Source organism: Ceratotherium simum, chromosome 35 (genome assembly GCF_057802395.1).
Source record: "Ceratotherium simum simum isolate JZ-2026a chromosome 35, ASM5780239v1, whole genome shotgun sequence".
NCBI classification, from domain to species: Eukaryota; Metazoa; Chordata; class Mammalia; order Perissodactyla; family Rhinocerotidae; genus Ceratotherium; species Ceratotherium simum.
In genome coordinates, this window is record NC_141934.1 from 22004619 (window position 1) to 22028251 (window position 23633).

At 50.9% G+C, this 23633-nt stretch overlaps 1 protein-coding gene across 7 annotated transcripts in view; it reads left to right on the forward strand.

Annotated features, from left to right (window-relative positions):
• Window positions 1-23633, forward strand: part of HECTD4 (HECT domain E3 ubiquitin protein ligase 4) — a 178414-nt gene that overhangs the window by 147194 nt on the left and 7587 nt on the right. For 4 of the 7 annotated variants that reach the window (XM_087424193.1, XM_087424196.1, XM_087424195.1 and 1 more), the window contains exons 56-71: window positions 1164-1345; window positions 2509-2714; window positions 3011-3141; window positions 3449-3654; window positions 5229-5408; window positions 7639-8942; window positions 9960-10167; window positions 12759-12982; window positions 13075-13226; window positions 14602-14708; window positions 15421-15544; window positions 18442-18632; window positions 19791-19937; window positions 20587-20706; window positions 21448-21603; window positions 23305-23408. In XM_087424193.1, the coding sequence (XP_087280319.1) occupies window positions 1164-1345; window positions 2509-2714; window positions 3011-3141; window positions 3449-3654; window positions 5229-5408; window positions 7639-8942; window positions 9960-10167; window positions 12759-12982; window positions 13075-13226; window positions 14602-14708; window positions 15421-15544; window positions 18442-18632; window positions 19791-19937; window positions 20587-20706; window positions 21448-21603; window positions 23305-23408 (3742 nt within the window). Of the gene's footprint in view, window positions 1-1163; window positions 1346-2508; window positions 2715-3010; window positions 3142-3448; window positions 3655-5228; window positions 5409-7638; window positions 8943-9959; window positions 10168-12758; window positions 12983-13074; window positions 13227-14601; window positions 14709-15420; window positions 15545-18441; window positions 18633-19790; window positions 19938-20586; window positions 20707-21447; window positions 21604-23304; window positions 23409-23633 lie in introns of those variants that run through there. The other 3 variants (XM_087424194.1, XM_087424199.1, XM_087424200.1) reach the window with 3 other exon arrangements.

The window sequence follows — 23633 nt, forward strand, 5'->3', positions numbered from 1 at the left end:
TTTCTTGTTTATCTTCACTTCATAGCCATACAGATTCGTCAAGTGTTATATGTTGGGTTGTTGTTTCTTTAGTTGCCATTATGCCCAAATCTGAGTTATGATGGAGTAGCATTAAATTTAATTCCAGTCAGTAGGCAATTATCAGATGACCCCTGTTGGTTCAGAGTGGGTTAGGGACCTAGACTTTATAGAAACAGGGCTGCTGTGGAAAAAGAAACTGCTTCTAAAGCTGCTTCTAACTTGCCTTTTTAGTTAAGTGCTTAATACCAGGAGAATTTTTAATTATGGTGATTAGCTAATAAAATACAGGGAGCCTCCCCTATGCTTAGTATTAGCTAGATTAGATTCTTTATCAAGAGATGTAATTTTAAATGAGGCCTGCTTCATCACTAATGAGCTGTTATTCAAGTTGAATGCCAACTGCTTCATAAATTCATCACATAAAAAGTGCTCACGGTGAGTTTTTTATAATAGCTTTATTGAGATAAAATTCACATACCATACAATTCACCAGTTTAAAGTATACAAGTCAGTGGTTTTTAGTATATTCATAAAGTTGTACAACCATCACCACAATCAATTTTAGAACATTTTCATCACCCCAAAAAGAAACCCATACCCATTAGTAGTCAGTTCCCATTCTCCCGTCCCCTAGCTCAACCACCATTCTTTTATCTCTATGGATTTGCTTAATTCTGGACAATCTGTATAAATGGAATCATACTATGTGGCTCTTTGTGTCTCGCTTTTTTTTTTTTTTGCATGGCATAATGTCTTCATCCATGTTGTAGCATGTATCAGTAATTCATTCCTTCTTATTGCTGAATAATATTCCATTATATAGATTTACCATTCATCAGTTTATGGGCATTTGGGTTGTTTCCACTTCTTGGCTACTATGAACAATACTGCTATGAACAGACGTGTAAGTTTTTGTGTGAACGTGTATTTTCGTTTCTTTTTCCACAGTGATTTTTGCATTGAGAAAATCCAAACCTAGCTAACTGTGGTTTTTTGTTTAAAGCACAACTGATTCACTTGGAGTACAGAACCTGGGGCCAGAAGCACAGCCTGAGATGTGTCCTTTCCTTTCAGAAGCCTGCAGCTTGGTCCTGTGTGGGGCGTAAATGCTCAGTGCGTCTCCCCTGCCTTTTCCCTTGCAGAGAGCTGCTACGATGTGAGGCTTCGCTGGCCAGGCTGTACTGCCGCATGGCCCTGCTCAATATCTTCGCCCCCAAACTGCCTCACTTGTTTACCCGCCTCTTCCACATCCCTGCCATCCGGGACATTACCCTGGAGCACCTGCAGCTGCTGTCCAATCAGCTCCTTGCTCCTCCCCTCCCAGGTAAAACTTGGCTTTGCTACCATCACTGCAGAAACCAGCCCCAGCTGGGAGGTGTGCTTAGCGTATCGTTCTCCACGTGAGGGGAGGAGAAATTCGAGCGCAGTACCTTTAGATTAGTGTGGACAGACCGCACTAAGAGCTGTGATTGTCTTGGCAGTGCTGTCTCCCTCTTTGAAAAATGTATCACTCACTTTAGTCATTAATCTTTTAAGCATTCATTGAGCTTCTCAAACTAATTGTGGATCAAGGAAAACTAAGTGTTATTTGTGAAATCTAGTCACTATACTGCTGCCACAGACATTTCCGGGCATGGTAAAGAAGGGGAAGTGTTCCTGCCATCAGACTCCTTCAGAGCAGACCAGATTGATTCATTGTGACTTCAGGCGGAGCTGTTCCAGTGCGCCACCTTTTGTGCGTCTGCTAACCTTGAGGTCCCTGGGGTGAGGGCCACCTGCTCCCCTGGTGAAAGCTAAGTGATGAATCTGCTCTCGGCCCAGTCAAAGACTGAGGGCCCCTTCTGTCTTCCTCGGGCACCTTGGCCTCTAGCCTGCTCCCCTTGACCTCCCAGCAGCTAAGATGGGAGCAAGAGGTGAGACAGCAGGTGGCTCTCTAAGCGTCGAGGGCGTCTCACAGCCGTGGGGCCCCAGCCAGTGCCGGTGTGCTGCATCTCCACTGGCCCGCCTCAGTGCCCGGGTCCACCGGCCCAGCCCAGGAACTTAGAGGCTCTGAAACATGCCTGGAAAGCATTAAAGTGCTTGTGCAGGAAGCTCTGTCGTAATGACCTGATACTTGCTTTATAAACTGCACCCTGAGCCACCCTAGTGGTTCCTGGTGCAGCTCAGGGTGGGCCAGGGCAGCCAGATAGGTCAGGCTCTGGGAACCCCTGAATCCGAGCAGCTCCACTTCTATCTGCTCGATAGACCTGGGCCTCCACTTAAGATTTTATTTTAGGAAACAGTTTTGTTGCTTAAAAGAAAGCCAAAATTTAAAGACCACTGATCTTCTAAATCCCCTCGTGCAGGATCTATCTGTTATCCAAGACATTATGTCCAGGCTGACCCCTCCCAATGTCTGGACAGGTCGTTCATTGTTTGTTACTTAGGATCTCACAGCCATTGGCTGCTGTGCTTCTGGTAAACTTATGTTTTCTTTCCTGTCCCCAGACGGCACCATCAGCTCCAGCTCAATCCTCCTGGCACAGTCTCTGCAGCATTGCATCCATTCCCAGAACTGCGCAGCCACCGACCTCTTCTACCAGGGCAACTCGCAGACAGTGAGGGAGTGGCTTAACGTGGCCATCACACGGTCTCTGCACCAGGGCGAGGAGAGCCTTTTGGAGCTGACGAGACAGATCTGCTCTTTCTTGCAGGTGAAAGTCTAAAGCTTTCATGTCCCTGAACTGGGCTAACAGTTTTGGCTGGAAGTCTTAGTGGCTTGCGAAAAATGACTCTTTCTTCCTGATGCTTCCCTCCTTGTTGGTCTCCTTTTCTTTGAAGCTCTTCTGCCTTGTCCCATCTGTAGTGTCCTTCCTCCCAGAGGACTTGCTTGTCCTCCTGAACCTATGACAGCATATTCGTGGGCTCTGTCCTTCGCCTGGGAGCTGGGAAGATGAAATGCTCTCCTGTGTTTAGCCTGTGGCTTTCCTTGTTAAATGTCTCTTTGCAGACAGCACCAGAGCAGTTCCCCTCCGAAGAGTTTCCAATTTCCGAGTCCAAAGTCAATATGGATGTTAATTTCCCCGGGGCGGCTTTTGTCGTTGTATCTTGCAAAGAAAGTCAGTCTGGATTCCGCAAAGAGTAAGTTGCGTGTTCTCCAGAACATGGTGATGGGGAGAGAAAAGTAAAACAGATTCTGGTGAAATTGACAGAAGAAAAACTCAAATTGTTTTTATTCTTTAATGCATACTATATTTGAAAATAATTTACAGTTCTTCTCATATTTCCATGTTTTAGAAATTAGTCTTTATAAAGACTGACCTTCTAAAATGTGGTGGAAGTAACTTACATATGCCCAGTTCTCACCCTCCTTCTCATGACAAAGCATCTATTGACTCTCCCTTGTATGCGTGGCTGGACTCTCCTCACGCTCATCCCTCCTCCTCAGCTCCTCTCTGTACAAGGCGCCATGGGCACGCGTGCTCGTGTACGGGCTTGGCCACAAAGTGAAGCGAAATGGCCAGCTAAACCTCATCGAGGCCGTCTGTTACCCGCGGGATGCATCTCCGGCCAACACCGGGCTCACGCCTCCTCCCACCACCAACCAGTACCCTTCTGTGATCCTCTCCACGGACAAGGTCCACATCAAACTGGGTAAGACTCCGAGTTAACTCATGGTAATAAGAATAGCTTGAAGTCATTCTCTGCTTTCCTTCTTTTTGAAGATAGAAAGGATTTGGTTCCTTGCTGTGTTCCAGTTTCCTATTGGTAAAGAACAGGACTGCTGGGGGCAGTGTATTTTGGAGACAGTAGATTAAAAGGGCTCCCCTTCCTGCCTGGAGAAGGCCTGGTAGACACTGCCTAGACCACATGGGGATTTCCTTTCCTTCCACAAGTGTGTGCTGGGATACCCGCTCTTCAGAATGACCTGAACAGCACAGTCTCATCATTTAACTGTCGAAATCCCAGTTCCCTTTCCTCGAGTTCTTGTTAAAACCGAATTCTCTCATGTATCCTGTGGCTCCCGGGGGCACAGGCCACAGTGAGCGTCTACTCCCCATCTAGGTGGTAAACAGCCTAGTGGCCGGGCTGCCAGGCTCAATGGGGCTTGTCTCCCTGGCATCCTTTCTTAAACCTTGGCGGTTTTCAATTTAGAGGAGGGCTCCGTCTCTAATCCTGGAGCTATCGCTGACTTTGTGTACCAGGGCCAGCTGACTGTTTCTGAGTAAACACACAGAGGAAAGGAAAACCAGTCACAGACTCCCACTACCCTTCCTTGGTGTGTTTGAGAAGAACAGATGGACACATGTTTGCTAGAGACAATTATGAACTGGGTTTGAAGTCAAAAACTGGGCCTCGGCCTCCCCATTGCTCCTGTCCCAGAGACACTGCATCTTTAGGGAATGAAATGAAAGGAGATTTCTTAAGTGATTTGGTCATTGCCAAACAACTTTATGATCTTTTTTTATTAGGGTCTATTTTTTCGTAGTATTTTGCCTATACTAGCTGTTTTAAACTTTATAATTAAAAAACAGAGGATCTCTGTCTTACCTGTCATTCCCCAATTACCACTGTGTAAACATTCACCCCAAAGTGCAGGCCAGTCAACATGGTTCCTCCTGTCTTGTCCAAAGACCTCTAACCCCCTCCCTGGTTTATGTCTGACCAGGGCTTGCAGTGAGGGGTTGGGGAGTCTCAGGGCCTTTTCCTCTCCCTGTAGGCAGCTTTGGGTCACATTCAGGCCATAGCAGTGACGGAAGGTAATAAAAGAGAACCAAAGCCCAAGGTCCTGGTAGCACCTGGTCTGGGGGACCCCTTGCTGGTCCACTCTGTAAACCCAATATAAGTGTAATGCTCTTGTGGGATTATAGCCACGCCAAAGGGCTGATTAGTTTTTTACCAAGTTGGGAATATTCCAGTGAAGCGTCTTTTAAAGTCTGACTTACTATTTCCCTGCTGGGTCATCAGGCTGGTTGATGTCTAACTGGCTGAGGAATGTTTCTCCTTCCCTATTCCTGTCGCTGCCCTTTGTCCCGCTGTCACACCAGCAAGTGGACTCCTTGGAGGGATGTCCGCTGACTCCTTCTGCGCCTGCAGCTGACTGTCTGGAGTGTCGAGAGGTCGCTCCAGCAGATGAGTGGGTGGGCTTTCGGACCCTGTTTCTCCACATGCACCTGGCAGGTCTTTTGCTGCCAGTCGTGAGCTTTCCTCCTGGGTGCTTCTTCTAGGGGTGTCTCCACCTCCTGGAGCCGTGCTGGTGTTACATTCTCTGCCCCTGGAATTCCCACTGGCTATGGCCTTTGCGGAGCAGCTGCTGTCCTGGAAGTCGGAGGATGGCGAAGGGAAGTCGGAAGATGAGCCTGACACCCTCCCGACGTCTGTCCTCCTGCAAGTGGTGGAGCTGCTGGGTGAGGCTTCCCTTCCCTCCTGGCCGGGGCCTGGGCAGCAGTCTCGGTGCCTGAGGAAGGAGCTGGTCACAGGGGCTAGGGAGCAGCCGCAGGTAGCCCAGGCGCTGATAGCTTCTTGTCGGGTTGCTGTCGTGTGAAGTGGGCTTGGGGAATTGAGTGTAAGCTATAGCCTAGACTTTCAAATGATTTGCAGGGTATTTCCATTATTTTGAGGGGTGGCAACTAACCATGAAAATAAGATTAATTTTATCATCTTTACTTTAAAACATAAATATATGCCCTTATTATAACTTTGTAGGTGAAAGGTGGCATGGAAGTGAACGATGTTACAAAATCAAACATGACTTCGTAGCACCTGAAAGGTTAAAAAGGGGTTGCATTTTGGCAAAACTCATGGAATGGTAAATTTAAGAGTTGTGTGCTTACCATATGTAAATTTACCTCGAATTTCTAAATAAATTTTCAACTTTAATTAATGATATGTCTACTTAAGTGTTTAGGGATAAAACATACTGATGTCTGCAACTCATTTTGAAATAATCAAAAACTGAGATGAGTTTAAAGATGAATAGAGGATAGATAGACAGACGTGTAAGAAAGATACAGCCAACTGTTAACCGTAGAATCCAGGCGGTGGGCATATTGGTATTTACTGTGTAAGTAGTTCAACTTTTGTGTATTTTTTTAATTTTTTCATAGTAAAATATTGGGGAAAAAGTGTTGCAAACTCCAATGCCCTCAGGGGTCAGACAGATGCTGTAAATGAGAGAAGTAAAAGAAGAAAGTGGGCTGGGTACTTCAGTGACCTGGAGAGCAGCCAGTGAGCCCTGCTCCTCAATGCTGCATGAGAATGTGGCCCTAGTCTTGCCAGGTGTTTTTACGTTCTATTTCAAGAAAAACCATAAATCTAGATATTGATGTGAATTTCCCAATTTTTAAATGCTGACAACTAAATTGAATTCTTTAAAACAAACTGGGCAAGGGGTGGGGGTGGTGAGCCGGGAACCACTGTGAGAACAAGGTGGCTCTCAGCTCATGGGCCTCTAATGCCCTTTTGGTGGAGAGTTCTCTCCCAGGCCTCCTCTTACATAAATGGCAAATGGCAGAGGAAGGACAGTGGAGGAGGGAACGTGAGCATCCAAGGGCTTGGCTCTGGACCCCTCTGGCACTTGTCCTCTGTGAATGGCTCCATGAGCACCCATGTCCCATGAGTTTATTTCTGATTAGAATTATCAAGCAGTGTCACCCCTGAGAGCAGGCAGCTTAGTTCCCTCTTTTGTAGGTGCTGGGCTTAATCAGAGATTCTCAGTAAGTCAGGCAGACCCGGCCCTTGGGCCTCCCTGTCCGTAACATGACTGTGTGAACAGAAGATACACCCCTGGCATGAAGGGGACGCTGGTGCAGGTGTGGGGTCCATCTTGTTGTTCTAGACAGTATTTCGAAACTTCAGTCGTTCTCATGCCCCCCATGTCTGATTTCTACCATGTATACGTATCATGCCTATCAGCATTTATTTACTTGTTTTTATGACAATCAACTCCTTTCTCCTTTTTTTAAACTTTAATTTTAAAGGAAACTTTATGTTGCTACTTTAAATGGACAGTTAGTCTCCCTTGCCATAACTAGAAGATAACTGTAAGAAGATAAATAGTTATGAAATTCTGGCTGAATGCTGTTGCCTGTGAAAGGCTCTGGGTCTATGGCCCAGTCTCTGTTAAGAATATGCCAGCCCCATGGTAAGGCTTTCTTGGTGACAAAATCAGGACTAAAAGAGGAGTTCAAAAGGAATAACTGTTCAGTGTGTCTTTCTGTGCTAGCTGGTAAAATTGGCCTGTATGCCCCCAACAGTAAGCATCCCATGGTCCGGGAAACACTGTTCTAGTGACCTGACACTGACTTACTTGATACCCTTATAATGAAGAAAATAATGATTTTGTGGCCCAAGCTATGGAAGCAGGCTGCCATGCCATCACCCGGCACAGTGGTTAAGGCCGTAGACTCTGGGGCCAGCCTGCCCGGCTCTCCCTCTGGTAGCTGTGTGGCCTTGGGCAAGTCCTTCAGCTGTCTGAGCCTCTTTTTCTTCACCTGTGAGGTGGGGCTGAGTACTGTAGTGCCTGTCTCACAGTGTCGCCCTGAGGGTTGAATCCGTTAAAGCGCTTAGGACAGTGCCTGGCGCATGGTAAGTGCTGTGTGAGTGACTGTTGCTATTACTGTTTTATGTCTGCCTCAGGAAACTTCCTGTGGACCACGGACATGGCGGCCTGCGTGAAGGAGCTCGTTTTCCATCTCCTGGCGGAGCTGCTGCGCACAGTGCACACCCTGGAGCAGAGGAAGCACCCTGCTGGCCTGTCCTCCTCCATCGCCCTCCAGCTGAACCCCTGCCTGGCCATGCTGATGGCCCTGCAGTCGGAGCTGCATAAGCTATACGACGAGGAGACCCAGAGCTGGGTCTCGGGTGGTGCCTGCGGAGGCTCGGGAGCAGCAGCTGGTGACCAGGGCAGGTTCTCTACGTATTTTCATGCCCTCATGGAAGGTTGCCTGGCAGTGGCCGAAGTGACTCTGCCTACCAACATGAGTGTCACAGCCAGCGGGGTGACCTCAACTACCACCCCAAACCTCAGTGACTCGTCCTCCTCCTCCTCGTCCTCCCCAGGACAGACACCCCAGAGCCCCAGCCTCCTGTCCAAGAGGAAAAAAGTCAAGATGAAGCGTGAAAAGGCCTCCTCCTCCGGGAAGCGCCAGTCCTCCCGCTCAGTGGACTCAGACTCCGCCATGCTCAGCATCGGGGGCAGCAAGCCCGAGGACATGCTGTGGTTCCACCGAGCCCTCACCTTGCTCATCATCCTCCGGCACCTCACCAGGAAGGACCCGCAGGGGCTGGGCGTGACGAGTGACGCCATTGCCGACGCCTGCCAGGCCCTGGTCGGCCCCACGGCCCACAGCCGCTTGCTGGTGATCTCCGGAATCCCCACCCACCTGGATGAGGGCGTCGTCAGAGGGGCTATCCGCAAGGCTTGCAATGCCCACGGCGGGGTCTTCAAAGACGAGATCTACATTCCCCTGCAGGACGAAGACCCCAAGAAGCCGAAAGACAAGGCTGAGGGCGGTGAAGGGAAAGCCGAGCCGGAGAAGACCCTGGGCTTCCCCAGCACGGACAGTTTGGAGGTCAGCACGTCCAGCAGCCTGACCCCCGCCATGAGCGTCAGCGCATCTGCTTCCACCAGCCAGGCGTCCATCTGCAGCTCCCAGGGCATCTCGCAGGCAGTCAGTGACCTCTCTGTGGAGCCGCTGCCCTCAGGCCTCGAGCTGCCCATCCCTCCTGGCTTGTTGGAGCCCCACGTGGTGTCCAGCCAAGAGAGCCTGGACGTTTCCCTGTGCAGCACTGGCAGTCTGGGCAGCCTGGGGAGCCTGGGGGAGCCCCTGGACAATGCAGAGACGGCCTCGGTGTCGGACGTGGGCTCCATGTACACAGTCACGTCCCTGGACAGCCAGCCCCTCGCAGCGCGCCCCATCAAAGGCTTCGCAGTCGTGGAGGTAACCGTGCTCACGGCTTGGCAACCACTAAAATCTTGAGCAACTTGAGTCCCCCAAGCCTCTTTAAACTTTCCATTATTATTTCCAAGGGATTAACTGATAGGTGACGTTGGAGCCCTTAGGGGCTGCCTGAGGCAGCCCTTGGAAACAGCAATGATTTATCATGTTGATTTTTTATGTTTGAGGTCACATCTCTAAGAGTGCTATCAAGTCTGATGTCATGAAGCCAGTGCAGTTCATTGCTGAGTACGGGAGGGAGGTGGAGTGGCTCGAGGGGCTGATGGATGGGCTTTATCAAGTGCGTTCCAACTCAGGCCCAGCTGCTATATTTTTGAATGGCCTTAGGTTGTTTTAAATGCTGCCCTCAGCAGGAGGGATCTTCACTGAGCAGTGTGAGAACAGACTCTTACCATTCTGTTCCAGGTGATTCTGAGTTTCAGATGGTGCATGTGTTGCTGGGTCCCATTTCCACTTCAAGATCCCATCTGTTTCTTGGGCCTGTTTGTTTAGAAATCGCACATCCTGTGTCTTCCTGCACCTTTGTGTAACGGGAGTCAGGCTCGGAGTAAAAACTCTTCTCCCCTTTACTGGATGTGGAGAGGAGGGCTCTGTGAAGAGAACTCGCGTTGCCTTGCTCTCCCCAGTGGGCTCTGAAAGGAGAGCTCCAGGATCCAGTGGCTGATGTCCTTCCTAGAATCACTTCTTTACTTTATCTGCCTTCTTCCTGGGGACTTTCTCAGAGCCGAGCATGGATTTTAGCCTGCTGGGCATCGGGGTAAACCCTCAGACCTGTCCAGGGTTTAGTGACGAGGTTTCCAGTTGAGTTGTTCCCCTCCAGGTTACTGCCGTTGGCACGCGGGAGAGACTCTACCAGGAAGGCCAGCTCCCCTGAGTTGGGCAGTGCTCACAACACTCTAGACCAGGAGAGGGTTTCAGGGAAAGGCAGGAAGGGAAAAAAGTCATTCCTGTTGAATTGGTCACTCTCTCAAATCCCGACCCTTTTCTTTGTTCACACAGATAAGATCCCGAGCCAAAATTGAGAAAATTCGAGCAAGTTTATTTAACAATAATGACTTGATTGGTTTGTCAAGTTTGGATGGTGAAGATGAATTAATGGAAATGTCAACGGAAGAGATTCTCACTGTATCTGTAGTAAATCAGAGTTTGTTCGATACTCAGGGGAGCCCAGGGTTAGAAGATTATTTCAATGATAAGTCAATTAAAGGTAGGTTATGGATTTTTTTGTAATTAATAGACTTTTTTTATTGAGCAGTTTTAAATTTACAGAAAAAATTGAGCAAAAATGATCTCCCCCCTCTATGCCCAATTTCCCCTATTTTTAACATCTTAACTTGAAAAGGAACTCTGGGGGCACTCCTGGGGGTTGCAGACTTAATAAATGATTCAGGGGGGTTGGGGAGATGGGACAGGAGGTTCATTGCTTGGCTAAGGGAAGATGCATTGTGTGCATCTTCATATGATGTAGAGAGAACACTTCTACCGTCTCCCAGCTGTCCGGGCTCCCAAGGCCATGGGGCTGCTCCTGCCACAGGCCCGCTGTGTCCAGCCAGTCAAGAGACCACCAGGAATGGCTGTGCCACAGCCCGCTTCAGGCTTGAATGTGGGCTTGCATTCAAGTCATATTTTTCCTTTTGTCTGGCCAGGCTTCCCCTTGTTCAAGTTCAGGGGTATTTATTTTGTTCTGTCCTGTGGAGCTAGAACATACCAAGTACGTTGCTGGTAGTCATTTGGTCATATGGTTGAGGGCAGCAAATGCCTCACCCATGAAAACTAATTCTTGGGGAAGAGGCAGTTCTAGCTCCTTTTTCACAAAGTCCCACTTTGTCATTCTGGCGGCTCTTATGTAGGGGACCCTGTCGGGTTCCCCACTTCTTCTGTGCGATACCCAAGTGTTCATCCAGGACCCAGGCTCTCCCAAGGCCCCAGAGCTGACTCTCGCAGGAGGCTCTCACCTAAAACCAGGCTGCACTTCAGAAGCGGCAGCAATTTTTCTTTTTTTTTTTTTTATAATTACAGTTCTTTGTGTTGTCACTTTTATTTTGTACTAGTCTTTCTCAAAATTTTTAATCCATTTCCTTTGTTCTAATTCGTTAGTGTTTGAAATTTCTTAATAGAGTTGTTTTGTTTTATGTTGTTCGAGTACAAAAATGTAATATGGAGTATGGGTTTTGTTAGTTCAAATTTTTCTGCCCCAATCATGAAATTTTGAAATGTTCCCCCAGGGCTGAGACCAGAGTAAGGTAAGTAAGGCCTTGGGCACAAAATGTAATGGGGCTCCAAGAAACTCAGTAATCTAGGTAATTTTTTTAATGCAACATGTATAAAAGTCAAAATTAATGCAAAATATCCATGATGAACAAAATACTAAAATTTTAAATGAAGACAGGATCAGTATTACTGACTTTTCCCTTTGTGTCAGGTTTTGATATGGCTTAGCACAGTACTATTAATATTTTGCTCATCATGGGTTTTTTTGTATTTATTTTGATTTTTTTTTTATTCTGCATTAAAATATATATCTTGATCACGAGTGTTTGGGGAATCTTGCGCTGAGGGGACCGCCTCACTCTCCCCACCTTGGTCTCGGCCCTGCTCCCTTATTAGTGTGTGTTTTGCCCCCTCTGCTCTCAGCTGCCCATATGGGGATGACTAGTGTAGGATCAGGGGAAAAACAGAGGTCTTTTTGTGCCGTAATTAATGCCTTAGCAGTCTTTCATACGTTGAATCTGAATTTAGTTCTAATTCCCGGTTTTGTCATAGTGAAACCCTCCACATGAGGTACTCGGTCTTTTGGTAACGTTTGCCACGTTAAACTGCTACGCGAGCTTTGCTTGAGATTCTTTAAGTTGTGGTTCTGCTGAGTTAGCTTCTAGGTCTGGCCACCTCCTCCGCACGCCTGTCCACACCCCGTCTGCCCAGAGGCCTGTGAGGCCTTTGTGCTCTGCTCCCCACAGCTGAGCCTAACCTGGTGGTGGCTCTTGTGAGTCACATCCCCAGAGAGAAATGACAAGGAGAACAGAGCGGGAAGGAGGAGGGAGTGATGAGTGAGTCAGGACAGCTTCAAGTCAGGGTCCTGGGCCAGGAGAAGCATGCAGATGGGTTCCTACTGGTCCCTTAGGAAAGGTGGGAGCACCTTCTGGAGCACTTGTTTGGGGACCAAAAAAATGTGTTTTTTCTTGTGCTCTTGGACAATTTTCTTATATCTGAGAAAACTTTCTTTTTCCATCTGCTTGTGCCAGTTTTGAAACATGTTTTCTAATAATGTAATAACTTGTTTGACAACCTGTACTTGGCACTAAAAATACTTGCAGTCTCTATATCCTTTTGTTCCTTTGAGACTATAGGCAGAAACATGTTGTTTCAGTTAAGGTGGGTCAAACTACCACAATAAATAAACCCAAGAGTCCAGTGGCTCAGATCCACAGAAGGTTTATTTCCTGCACATGTGAGTCCAGGGTGAGTGCTGAGGTCTGCCATCCCTGGGGGCTTGTCATCTCCATGCAGTCAATGGAGGACATGAGTGCAGAAGAAAGCAGACTGGCCCAGGAGAGGCTTACATCCCACGTCACAGGGCCACACCTTACAGCAAAGAAGGCTGGGCATATAACTGAGGTGTGTGCCCAAAAAGGGGACACCAGGTTTTGGTGGACAGCTCATCATTGCTACTAAATGTCTGTTACCCACTTCCAAAAATAAGTTGTTCATGAAAAATAAACAAATAAAATGCTGCAAGGCTTATCCTCACGTAGCATGTTTATGGCAGAATTGTTTTGCCCTCCTTCCATTCTGTGACAGGTGAGAAGCTGGTGCCAGGGGCCAGAGAGGTGCTGACGGAGATATTTAAGAGCTGTGTCCATTCAGAGCAGATGCTGAGCCTGACACCGGCAAAGCCTATCAAAGTGTCTGACATTTATCTTAGCAAAGAGCAGATTAACTCCCAGACGCCAGGCAACCTCCTCCACCTCTTCTTCACCAATGTCCGGCCTCCAAAAAAGGTGCTGGAGGACCAGCTCACCCAGGTAGCTGCCCCATCCCCACTGTGCCTGTGCTGGGCCTCAGGTGCACCTCGGGGTGAGCCTGAGCACCCCTCTCCCCCTTTGGTGCCCCACAGATCCTGAGGAAGTACGGGGTGCCGAAGCCCAAGTTTGATAAGAGCAAGTACAGCAAAGCCGGGAAGGAGCAGCACCCGGTGAAGGTGGTGAGCACCAAGCGGCCCATCACCAAGCCCCCTGCCAAGGACAAGACCGTGCTCAACAACGTCAGGTGGGCGTCCAAGGGTCTCGGAAGACGGGCCAGCCAGGGAAGTGCAGGAGCCACCTCCCAGCAGGCTTCCTGGGAGGCTGTCGGCGCCTCTGGGGAGCCAGACATCCTAGCTCTTCTCTGCTTTGTTGCTGGAGTCCTTTCGGTCCTCAGCTTCGTCAACTGAAAGAGAACGTTTCATTTTCTCTGCAAGTATCGTAAAATCTAGACCGTGCAGGCTGGAAAGCAGACCAGTTTGAATGAATAAAACATCTAAAATGTACAGAATTGTTAAAAAGTTCTGACTTCTTTTAACCACAAAAATAATGCATAGTTATTATAGAAAAACTATAAAATGCACACTTGCATATTGAAAAAAGCTTCATTACCCCATACATAGCAACTACTTTTAACATTTAAGTGCATCACCTTTTATTTACATATATGTATTATTTTCTTAAATTTTAAATGGTTAAAATAGTACAAAATTCAAAAGCATGTGCAGTGAAAAGCTAGTCCTCTTCCCCTCCATCCTCAAGTCTCCTGGTTCCCTTCCCTGCGACTGCCAGTGTTACCTGTGTAGCCTTCCAGAACTCTTCTGTGTACACACAAGCAAACATATACACACCCGAATGTCAGGAACTCTACACAATGCCTGTACCTTGCTGTTTCTGTTTACTACTAACCTTGGAGGTGATTCCATATCAGCACACAAAGAATTTCCCCATTCCTTTTTTTTGTAATAGCTATGTAATATTCCATGTGTAATATACATACATATTTAATAGAATTTTCTTTAGATACAGGCTTATGACTCTCAAGTACTTATAGTTGAGACTCTGATAGCAAAGTGTTACCTAGAGTCTCTAGTCTCTAGAGGAATTGTTCAAATGATCAGAAAAATAAGGTGTCTTTTTATTAATTAATTATATATAATGATGCTTTTACATCAGTACCATCCAATAGAACTTGCTGTGATGTTGGAAATCTGTACTGTTTTCTGTTTGTGCTGTTCAGTACAGTAGCCACTGGCACATGTGGCTACTGAGCACTTGAAATGTGGCATGTGCAACCAAGGAACAGAATCTGTCATTTTATTTTAATTAATTGTAACTTAAGTTGCTACATCTGGCTAGTGGCTACTTCTTGGACAGTACAGCTGTAAAGTATATAGAAAGAATGTTTGCAAAGTGTCTCTTCGAGGTTTTTCACACTTTAAAGCATCGGTTTATTCAGTAAATTTCCCAACCAGAACAAAGCTGATCCTGAGCCCAGCCCTGTCTGACCCGTGAGCCATCATGGGGGAAGATGAGCTCATGCCTGTGTGGGGCTCTGCGTCTCCTCCATCAGGAGGAGGTGGGCATGTGAGGAATTCTGATTCCAATGCTTTGGTCTACAGCAGGACTGCCTTAAGTGAGAAAAAGCCAACTGTGAAGCCAAAGTCACCGGAAAAGAGCAAACCAGATGAAAAGGACCCAGAAAAGTCACCCACCAAAAAACAAGAAGGTGAATGAGCAGCTTGGGCCTGAGCCGGGTGCAGGGCTGCTTTCGTGCTGGAGACGCGCGGCCCACCCTGGGGACCAGCCTCTTTGCTTTTGCCTGACCACTGGGCTCCCTTGGGTTCCGGTTCAGGCCAGCCAGCATTGCGAGAGATGTTGGGAAGACAGACCCGGCCAATGCCAGTTGTTGCCCCACGATGCCGTCTTTGATGACCATGAACCAGGGAGGTCAAAATAGCAGCTCCAAAAATAACCATACACCCAAGGGGAGGAATAGATGATTGTGACTGAAAGTAAAGATCTCAAAATCTGCTTAGACATTTTCTTCCAGAAGGCGCTTACCTGGGGCATTAGAACTTTAGCATCGTAAAGGCCCCAGCAGAGGTGGAGAAACTATTCTCATTGTCACGAGCATGGCTTAGTCAGTCAGGATGTTTCTGAGATTAGAGAAAGAAGGGCCTGTGGGAAAGCACTGCACCGCTTGATCCCCAGCCTGGTGATGTGAGGCTGCGGCTCAGAGACCCCGTAAGGTCAGGGGTTGTGTGTGTACTGGGCAGTGGGTAGAGATGGCCAGGTAACAGACACTGGAGTGGCGGGAGACAAAAGGGGGACTAGATGGATTGGGCCCTGAAAGAGAGGATGCGGCCAGAGCATGTTGTGAGGCCCCGCTGTGCACAGTTCTTACCAAATTTCTAACACTGCGAACTCTTTTCCATCAGTCCCTGAGGAAAAGTATCTGACTTTGGAAGGATTTCACAAGTTTGTTATTGACCGAGCCAAGCAAGACATCCGTAGTGTCTGGAGGGCGATTTTATCCTGTGGTTATGATCTTCATTTTGAGAGGTAAGAGGTGGTCCCTCAACTCAGTTGATACCTTGTGTAAAAACTATTTGCAACTGCTGCATGCATCCCCAAGAAAATACTTCCTGGAGAGCCCTTCTGTCTGCCGTGTTTTTAATGCCTACTGAGTTAATTTCTGATTTTTCATAATTGTTAAAGTGGGTTTTCTAACCCGTTTGAAAAGAAACCCTGTTCTAAACAACAGAAATCCATTTTCTCACGGTTCTGGAGGCTGGAAGTCCAAGACCAAGGTGTCAGCAGGGTGGTTTCTCCTGAGGCCTCTCCTTGGCTTGCAGTCACCTTCTCACTGTATCCTTTCCTCTGTGCACCTGCATCACTGGTCTCTCTGTCTTCGTATAAGGACGCCAGTTCTCTTGGATTAGGGACCAACCCTTACGACTTCATTTAACCTTAATATGTCCTTAAAGACCGCACCTCCAAGTATGGTCACATGGGGGTTAGGGCTTCAACGTTGGAATTGGAGGTGGGCGGCACATGTCAGTCCAACAGGGACGATCTCTTATTCCAAAGAACCTGTTTTCCTTGGAGTCACACTTTCTCTCCGAGTCTCCATTGCCCTCTCCCCTTCACAGGCAGGAGCACAGCAAGGTCACTGCTCCCCAAGTCTCCGGGGCCAAACAAATATGGTGTCTCCTTTCTAGCTGCAGGTGAATCCAGGCAGGGAAGATGTTTGCAAACCAGAAGAACTCTCCCTGCCCTCTCCCTCTGGCTCTCTCAGACACAGGCCTACACACCCCCACCCACAGCAAGATGTACTGGGCATTGGAGAAAGAATGGCTGGCAGAAGCAGGCTTTTTATTTTTTGTTTTTTTGCTGAGGAAGATTGGCCCTGGGCTAATATCTGTGCCCACTTGCCTCTACTTTTATATGTGGGATGCTTGCCACGGCATGGCTTGATAAGTGGTATGTGGATCCGTGCCCAGGATCTGAACCTGTGAACTGCAGGCCGTTGAAGCTGAGTGCACGAACTTAACCACTACACCACCAGGCTAGCCCCAGAAGCAGGCTTTTTAAAAATCCGTTTTCAGGGGCCGGCCCTGTGGCGCGAGTGGTTAAGTGTGTGCGCTCTGCTGCGGCGACCCAGGGTTCACTGGTTCGGATCCCGGGCACGCACCGACGCACCGCTTGTCAGGCCATGCTGTGGCGGCGTCCCATATAAAGTGGAGGAAGATCGGCATGGATGTTAGCCCAGGGCCAGTCTCCCTCAACAAAAAAAAAAAAAAAAAAGAGGAGGATTGGCAGATGTTAGCTCAGGGCTGATCTTCCTCAAAAAAAAAAAAAAAATCTGTTTTCAGCGCTGAGAAATTGTTTGCTGCTAGGCGCCAGCATTTTGTACCTTCATTGAAGGCTCAGAGTCAATCCCCAGTGGCCTTGACATCACGGTGGCAGGGATGAGCTTTCTGACTTGTTTTAGAAGCCAGTAAGAGAGATGACTTTGGAGGTTTTGTTGAAAAGTAGAATCACCTCTTTTGAACTAGAAACTGCGTTCTAAGTAGGAAGGGAACAAATTGGACTAGGAACTCATTGCGGAGTGACCCGTTTCTAACAGCTAGGAGGGCTCGTTCCTGTGTTGTGGGGCCATGGTGGTGCCCTGACACAGCTTCCCCCCTCACCACAGCTGGTCTAAGGGCGGCCAAAGGCATCTGCCTGGATCAGCAGCCTGGAAGGGGCTGTAAGGGGACCCTCCCAGCAGCGGGGATCCCCTTCTGAAGGAGGCGAGGTCTCTCTCAGCACCTCTGTCCTGGGTGGGACAGAAGTGGCCTGTGATGAGGAGAGGCCTGATGCCACGTCTACCACCTCCCCAAGACGGGCTCTGCCCACGTGACGTGCTGTGTGTGGCAGGTGGCCCACGTGAGGGGCCGTGGGCTCTGGAACTAGGGGCACCTATCCACCCGCCTGCCTGCCTGCCTGCCTGCCTTGGGTTAATAGCTTACTGTTTGTGAAATAAGGACGTGTACACTTAGTAAAATCCTCATGCCATCTACACAGACACGGGAGAGTCCCTGTGACTCTGTGGCCGGGGCAATCACTCTGATGTCTCAGTAGACGTTTTCTGGGGGTGGGTTTTCAGTGCTATAGAAGAGGGGTCAGACAGGACATACTGTTCTACCATCTGCTTTTTTTCGTTTTTCCGCATCATCTGATGTTACTCCAGCAGACGATTTTAGTGGCTGCCTAGCTGTCCATTATCAGGACGTAGTGTCGTTTGTTCGGCGGAGCCCCTAGCAGTGGACTCAGCTCGTGTCTGCTTCTGCTGTAGGAAAGCAGCCCTGCAGTGGTGTCCTCACAGACACCTTTGCCGGTGCGGATAGCTCTAGAGGCCACCCTCGGATGGGATCGCTGGGTCAAGGGTCCTGGCTTCAGTGACACCAGCAGCTGGTACTCACTGTGCCCTTGGACTGTGCCGGGCGCCATGCTGTGTGCTCCACTGGCGTCCTCATGACAGCGCGTGAGACTGTGCTGTTGCCGGCTCTGTTTTATAGGTGAAGAAACAGGCTCAGAAAGTGCGCGTGCTCTGTGGCCCGGGTCACCGTGGGTAGCCTGGATTTCACCACGGGCCTCCAGAGCCCAGGTTCCTTGACCATCACGCCCTCCTGTCCACGTGCCCAAGGGAGGCACGTGTGGATGCGGGTTGCCAAAGGCACCAGAAAGGTTGCGCCGTCCCCACCCCCTGCAGCCTGCTCAGCTTCTTCTGAAAGGAGCTTTTCCCCTCACGCTGAGTGGGCCCTCTGCAGTCGGCACCTTGGCTGAGCACCAGAAACAACCTGGGAGGCAAGGCTGCCTTACAGATGTCCTCCTGGGGCTGGGACGTGGCTCTGGAGGAATCCAGCAGTCTCCCCAGCGGCCCTGCCCACCTTGCCTTTCCCGCCCACCCCCAGGTGTGCCTGCATCGATGTCCGACATGCGCACAAGGCCTCGAGGAAGTGGACCCTGGAGATGGACGTGGCGCTCGTGCAGTACATCAACCGGCTGTGCCGCCACCTTGCCATCACACCCGCGCGGCTCCATCCCCACGAGGTCTATCTGGACCCTGCAGATGCCGCCGACCCCAGAGTGGCCTGTCTCTTGAGTATGTGGCCCCTGGGGTGTGCCTTTCAGGGACTGTCCCCTGCACTGCCCTGGGGGGGTGTCCCCCATGACGGTACAGGGGTGTGTAGAAGGACTGGATGCCCTTTACGCGTCCATTGAACAAATCCTTAGGAACACCTGCTGTGAAAAAGAGGGAGAGAAAGAGAAGAAGCTGTGACTGTGGCCAAATTAAAGTTTGTGAGGCCTTATTATGTGCTTGTTGCAACCAAGCCATGCAGCAGGTACAGGAGGGCAGTGGCTGGGAGGCAATGGCCCACTGTCACACCCAGGTCCCTGCTAGAGGCCACACGGATGCCAGGCTGGCGTCGGGAGCAAGGGGGTCAGAGTGGTCTGATAGCGTGCATTAGAGGCATTATCCTTAATGACAAGAGAGCAACGTGTTTTTATTAAAAGCTAAGAATATACAAAAAAATAATGCACACAAAAAATGGACATTGTCCATAAATCCACCCCTGGAAAGGGGCCCATCATGACACGTTGGCAGATGGGCCCTGGGCTTGTGTCTCTGCCTGTCCGTGTGTCCACGGGCTGCTGCTCAGCCTGCTCACCCTCCCTCAGCCATGTGTCCACCTGCCCTTGCTCTCCTCTGGCTACTGCAGAGGTCAACGCGGGCAAGAAATTGTCCTGACGACATCAGTCCCTCCCAGCTGGAGAGGAGACAGATGTGAGGACAAACAGGTCAAAGTCAGTGTGCCAGTGTCGCAATTTCCTGGATTTGATATGATGTCACACTGGGGGAAGCTGGGTGAAAGGTATGCAGGACTCTACATTATTTGTGCAATTTCCTGTAAGTCTGTGATTACTTCAAAATTAAAAGTTAAAAATAATGCAGTATGCAGCCCTGGCATGGCCCCAAAGGTGGGCTGGGGGTACCCTTGGATTCCTTGAGAGCGAGGGGCCCCCGCCTGGCCAGCCTGGGCCTCGCCCTCAGCACAGGCTCAGGCAGATTGGGGGCCCACTGGTGAGCAGCATCTCGGGGTCCCAGGGGTAAAATCCACTGCAGGAGCCTCCTGGTTCACTTGAAATGCCCCCCTCCCAGTGCCCTCCCCAGTGACAGGGGCCACCTGAGTTTGTTCACAAATAGAGTGTCAGCCTCCCTCAGCTGAGCCCCGGCCTGACTGCCGCTCGTGCCCTGCAGACGTGCCCATCGAGAGCCTGCGCCTGCGCTTCGCCCTGCTGCAGTCCCTGAACACCACGCTGGAGACCTTCTTCCTGCCCCTGGTGGAGCTGCGCCAGACGCCCATGTACACTCACGGCATCGCGGCCCTCCTGAAGGAGGCCAAAGGTGAGTGCCCGTGCCCGCCAGGGCGGAGCCCACGGGCAGTCTCCAGGCCACTGCCTGGCCCCAGGCTGCTGCCCAGGATGCCCCCATCTTACATGGAACACGCAAGTCTCCTCTGGAGCAGCAGTTCCACCCGAGCACAGTTACTGTAATTATCCTCTGAAAAAATTGAATTTACTAAAAATTGTCAGGTTATTTAGAAATATATAAAGTTAAAGCTCTGACTCACTATCTGCCCCCACATCCCTATGTCCTAAAGATGACCATTGTTAACAGATGAGTATCTGTCCTTCCAGGCTTTTCTATTCACACAAAAATAAATGCACATACACACAATTTTTTGTCTTTTTTTTTAAATCAAAAATGGGTATCACATCATGCATTCTGTTCTGAACTCCGTTTCTATTTAAGAGTCTGCTGCAGAGATCACAGTGTCGCACACTTGGAGCCACCGTGCCATACAGCCCGTGGTGGGGCCCAGGGTTTGTCCGTAGCCTTTCGCTGTGACAGACACTTGGGTGGTTTTTAGTTTTTGCTGTGGCAAAGCCTCCGTGTTCTTATGTGTTTGGGTTTGTATTTCTGCAAGCTAGATGTCTCCTGGGCGTGACGAAGCAGCCTCATCCCAGCCTCTGTCCCACATTCCTCCCTTCAGGGCTGATCTTCTATGATACAAAGGTGACTGTCATGAATCGGGTGCTGAACGCCACCGTGCAGAGGACAGCTGACCACGCAGCGCCTGAGATCACTTTGGACCCACTGGAAATTGTGGGAGGTAAGATTAGCTGCACAGACCGGAAAATGCAAAATAGCAGTGCTTAAACAAACAAGTTGCTTTATCACACAAAAAGAAGCCTCTAGAAGAAGGGAGTCCAGGGCCGCTTTGGCAGTTCCTTATTTGTCTGGCTGCTTCTGCCATTCTGCTCTAGCGTCCCGGTGCGTGGCTTCCACCTTCAAGGTCACCTCCTGAGCTGCATTCCAGGCAGCAGGAGGAAGGGGGAGACGTGGAAGGAGCTCGCCGCTCCGTGGAGCCAGCGCCTTGCTTTTACATTTCGTTGGAGAAGTCAGCACGTGGCCACACGTGACTGCAAGGGAGGCTGGGAAATGTAGACTTTGTTCTGGCTGGCCATGGACCTGCTCAAGTTGGGGTTCTGACCCCAAAGAAGAGAGGATAATGGATGTTGGGGAGGCAGCCAGGAGTCCCTGTCACAGCGTGTAGACAGACGGGCTAACATCGTGAAGGACACCAGCCCGAGGGCATGAGAGAAGAGCCAGTCGGAGGGATGAGGGGGCCCGCCACTGAGGGAACAGGGGAAGCGCGCTCCCCGGGGGAACCACACAGCTAAGGCGTGAAGATTCTGAGATGTTCCAAGAGCAGAGAGAAGGCAAGGTGGCTGGACAAGGGGGCAGGGCGAGGTCCGAGAAGCGGGGAAAGGCCTGGCAAGGCGTCTGTCCTGTGGTGGAAGGGCCGACACGGCCACTGGGAAGGCTCTTCTCAGCTCCTCTCTCTTTCCAGGGGAGATCAGAGCTTCTGAAAACTCCTACTTCTGCCAGGCGGCCAGGCAGCTGGCCTCAGTGCCATCCTCTCAGCTTTGTGTCAAACTAGCCAGTGGCGGAGACCCCACCTATGCCTTCAACATCCGCTTCACTGGGGAGGAGGTCCACGGCACCAGTAAGTGGCAGCCCCCTCCAGGCTCTCCGTCCAGCCAGTTCAGCGGGGAGGCTGTGTTTAGGATGTAAAAATTCCCCAGGTTATTTTTAGCCTAAACTGCCCGAGATCTCCCCCAGTAGCAAGAATGAAAGCCACATCCTTGTTACCCTGCTCTGTGGAAGGCAGGACTGTGCCCAGAGTGACCATCCCATCCAGGCTCTCCACACCCAGCCCCCACAGACCTGCCCCTGTCCCGGGGGGGAACTGGTGCCTGCCACTGGCCTGGGACTTGAGCCCAGCGCTGTCCAGACGTGGAGAGCGCTCCTCTCATGGGTGCTGGGGCACTCTTCCTGCTGAGTGGACCCGGAGACGCCCTTAGTGCGAGTGGCCTTCTTCCCAGGAGGAGCCCCTGGCAGAGGGGCTGGCTGGGCTAAAAGCTCGTGTGTGCCCCTGAGAGGGCACTGGGGAGCCTTGATGAATAACATGGCACCTTGTGTCATTTCACTCTGTGGGGATGAGGAACAGCAGAAAAGGCTCCCTCATGGCCCTTTCAGTCATGTTAAGCCTGAGACATTCAGGAAGTGTCTCCCACTTGGGATGGGAGAAGAAATGCAGTTCTCCTTCGGCGGGGCACACTGGGAGGGAAAGGCTGTCCCTGGGGCAGCTCCATGTCCATTCCCACTCTGATCGTGGGGGCACTGGTCCAGCAGCAGCCCCCCCGACAGCCAGCACTGCGGCATCATTCTCTGGGCACACCTCCCAGGGTCTCTGAGAACAGCTCCTGTTCACCCAGAGCTCAGAATGTGCCCGGCCCACGCTCAACGCCTCACACTCCTCGTAGCACCGAAACGTTGCAAGATACCAGCATTGTCCCCATTTACAGTGGGGAAGCTGGGACACCACCAACTCAGGTAGCTTCCCGAGGTCGGGCAGCTCGCTGGGGTTCAAACCCAGGTCTGTCCGACTCCAAGCGCAGCCCTTGGCCTCGGCGGCTTCATCAGGCGGGCGTCTCCTGCTTCTCCGCGGAGGCTGAGCGAGGGCCAGGCCTGATGTCTGTCCCCAGGCAGGCCCTCCACGTGGCTCTGACCAAGCAGTGTGCGTGCACAGCTGTCCTCAGAGCTTCCTGACCTTGGGGCGCTGACAGGGGCCACACAGGGAAGGGCAGAGGAGACCCGGCCCGGAGAGGGGTTTTGCACGAAAGCCAGAGGCGCGTTGGAACGGCAGCAGAGGAGAGGGATGACGGCGGTTACCCCTCGCGTGTCTCCACACGCTCGTCCATTCGCTGAACCACCCCTAAGCCCCTGGGCCTCGGAGGGAGGCGGCGCCTAGAGGAGCATGTGGCCCTGCTCTCGGCACGGCCCGGGGAGGCAGACGTGGATCGGATAAGCCCGCACGTCAGTGTAAGCTCGTGGCTGTGAGAGGTGCCCCGCGTGGGGGTCTGCACTGATCTTGTTGAATCCTGGAGACTAGCCCGTGAGGCCGGTCCAGTACTGTCCCCATGTGAAGAATCGAGGGACTGAGGCTGGCTCAGAGGTGAGGGGATTTCCCGGCGTGGCATGGCAGGAGCAGACCTCAGGTCTCCCGGTCCTCAGGCGAGTTTCCTCTCCACTCTGCCGCGGCCAGTCAGGCTGGCCAGTGAGCCGACGTTCCGGGTGGGGCCAGGCCCGCGGGCAGGTAGGCCAGCGGGGTCCCGGTGCTGACGGGCCTCCATCTGTCCCGCAGGCGGCTCTTTCCGCCACTTCCTGTGGCAGGTGTGTAAGGAGCTGCAGAGCTCCTCGCTCTCCCTCCTCCTGCTGTGCCCCAGCTCGGCGGTCAACAAGAACAAGGTAAGGGCCTGAGGCCTGGGTGCTGAGGCCCGCTGCCCCAGCCGTCCAGTGCCCGAGGGGCGATGGCCTGGGGTCATGGGTGCGTGTCCTCCTCAGCTCTGCGCCCTCCTGGTCTGGGGAGACCGGCCTTTGCTGCACTGGCTGGGCAAACTCTGGGACAGGGGCGTGACCTCGTGGGGCTTCCCTCCTGCCTGCCGTGGGCACGGTGGCCTGGGGCACAGGGAG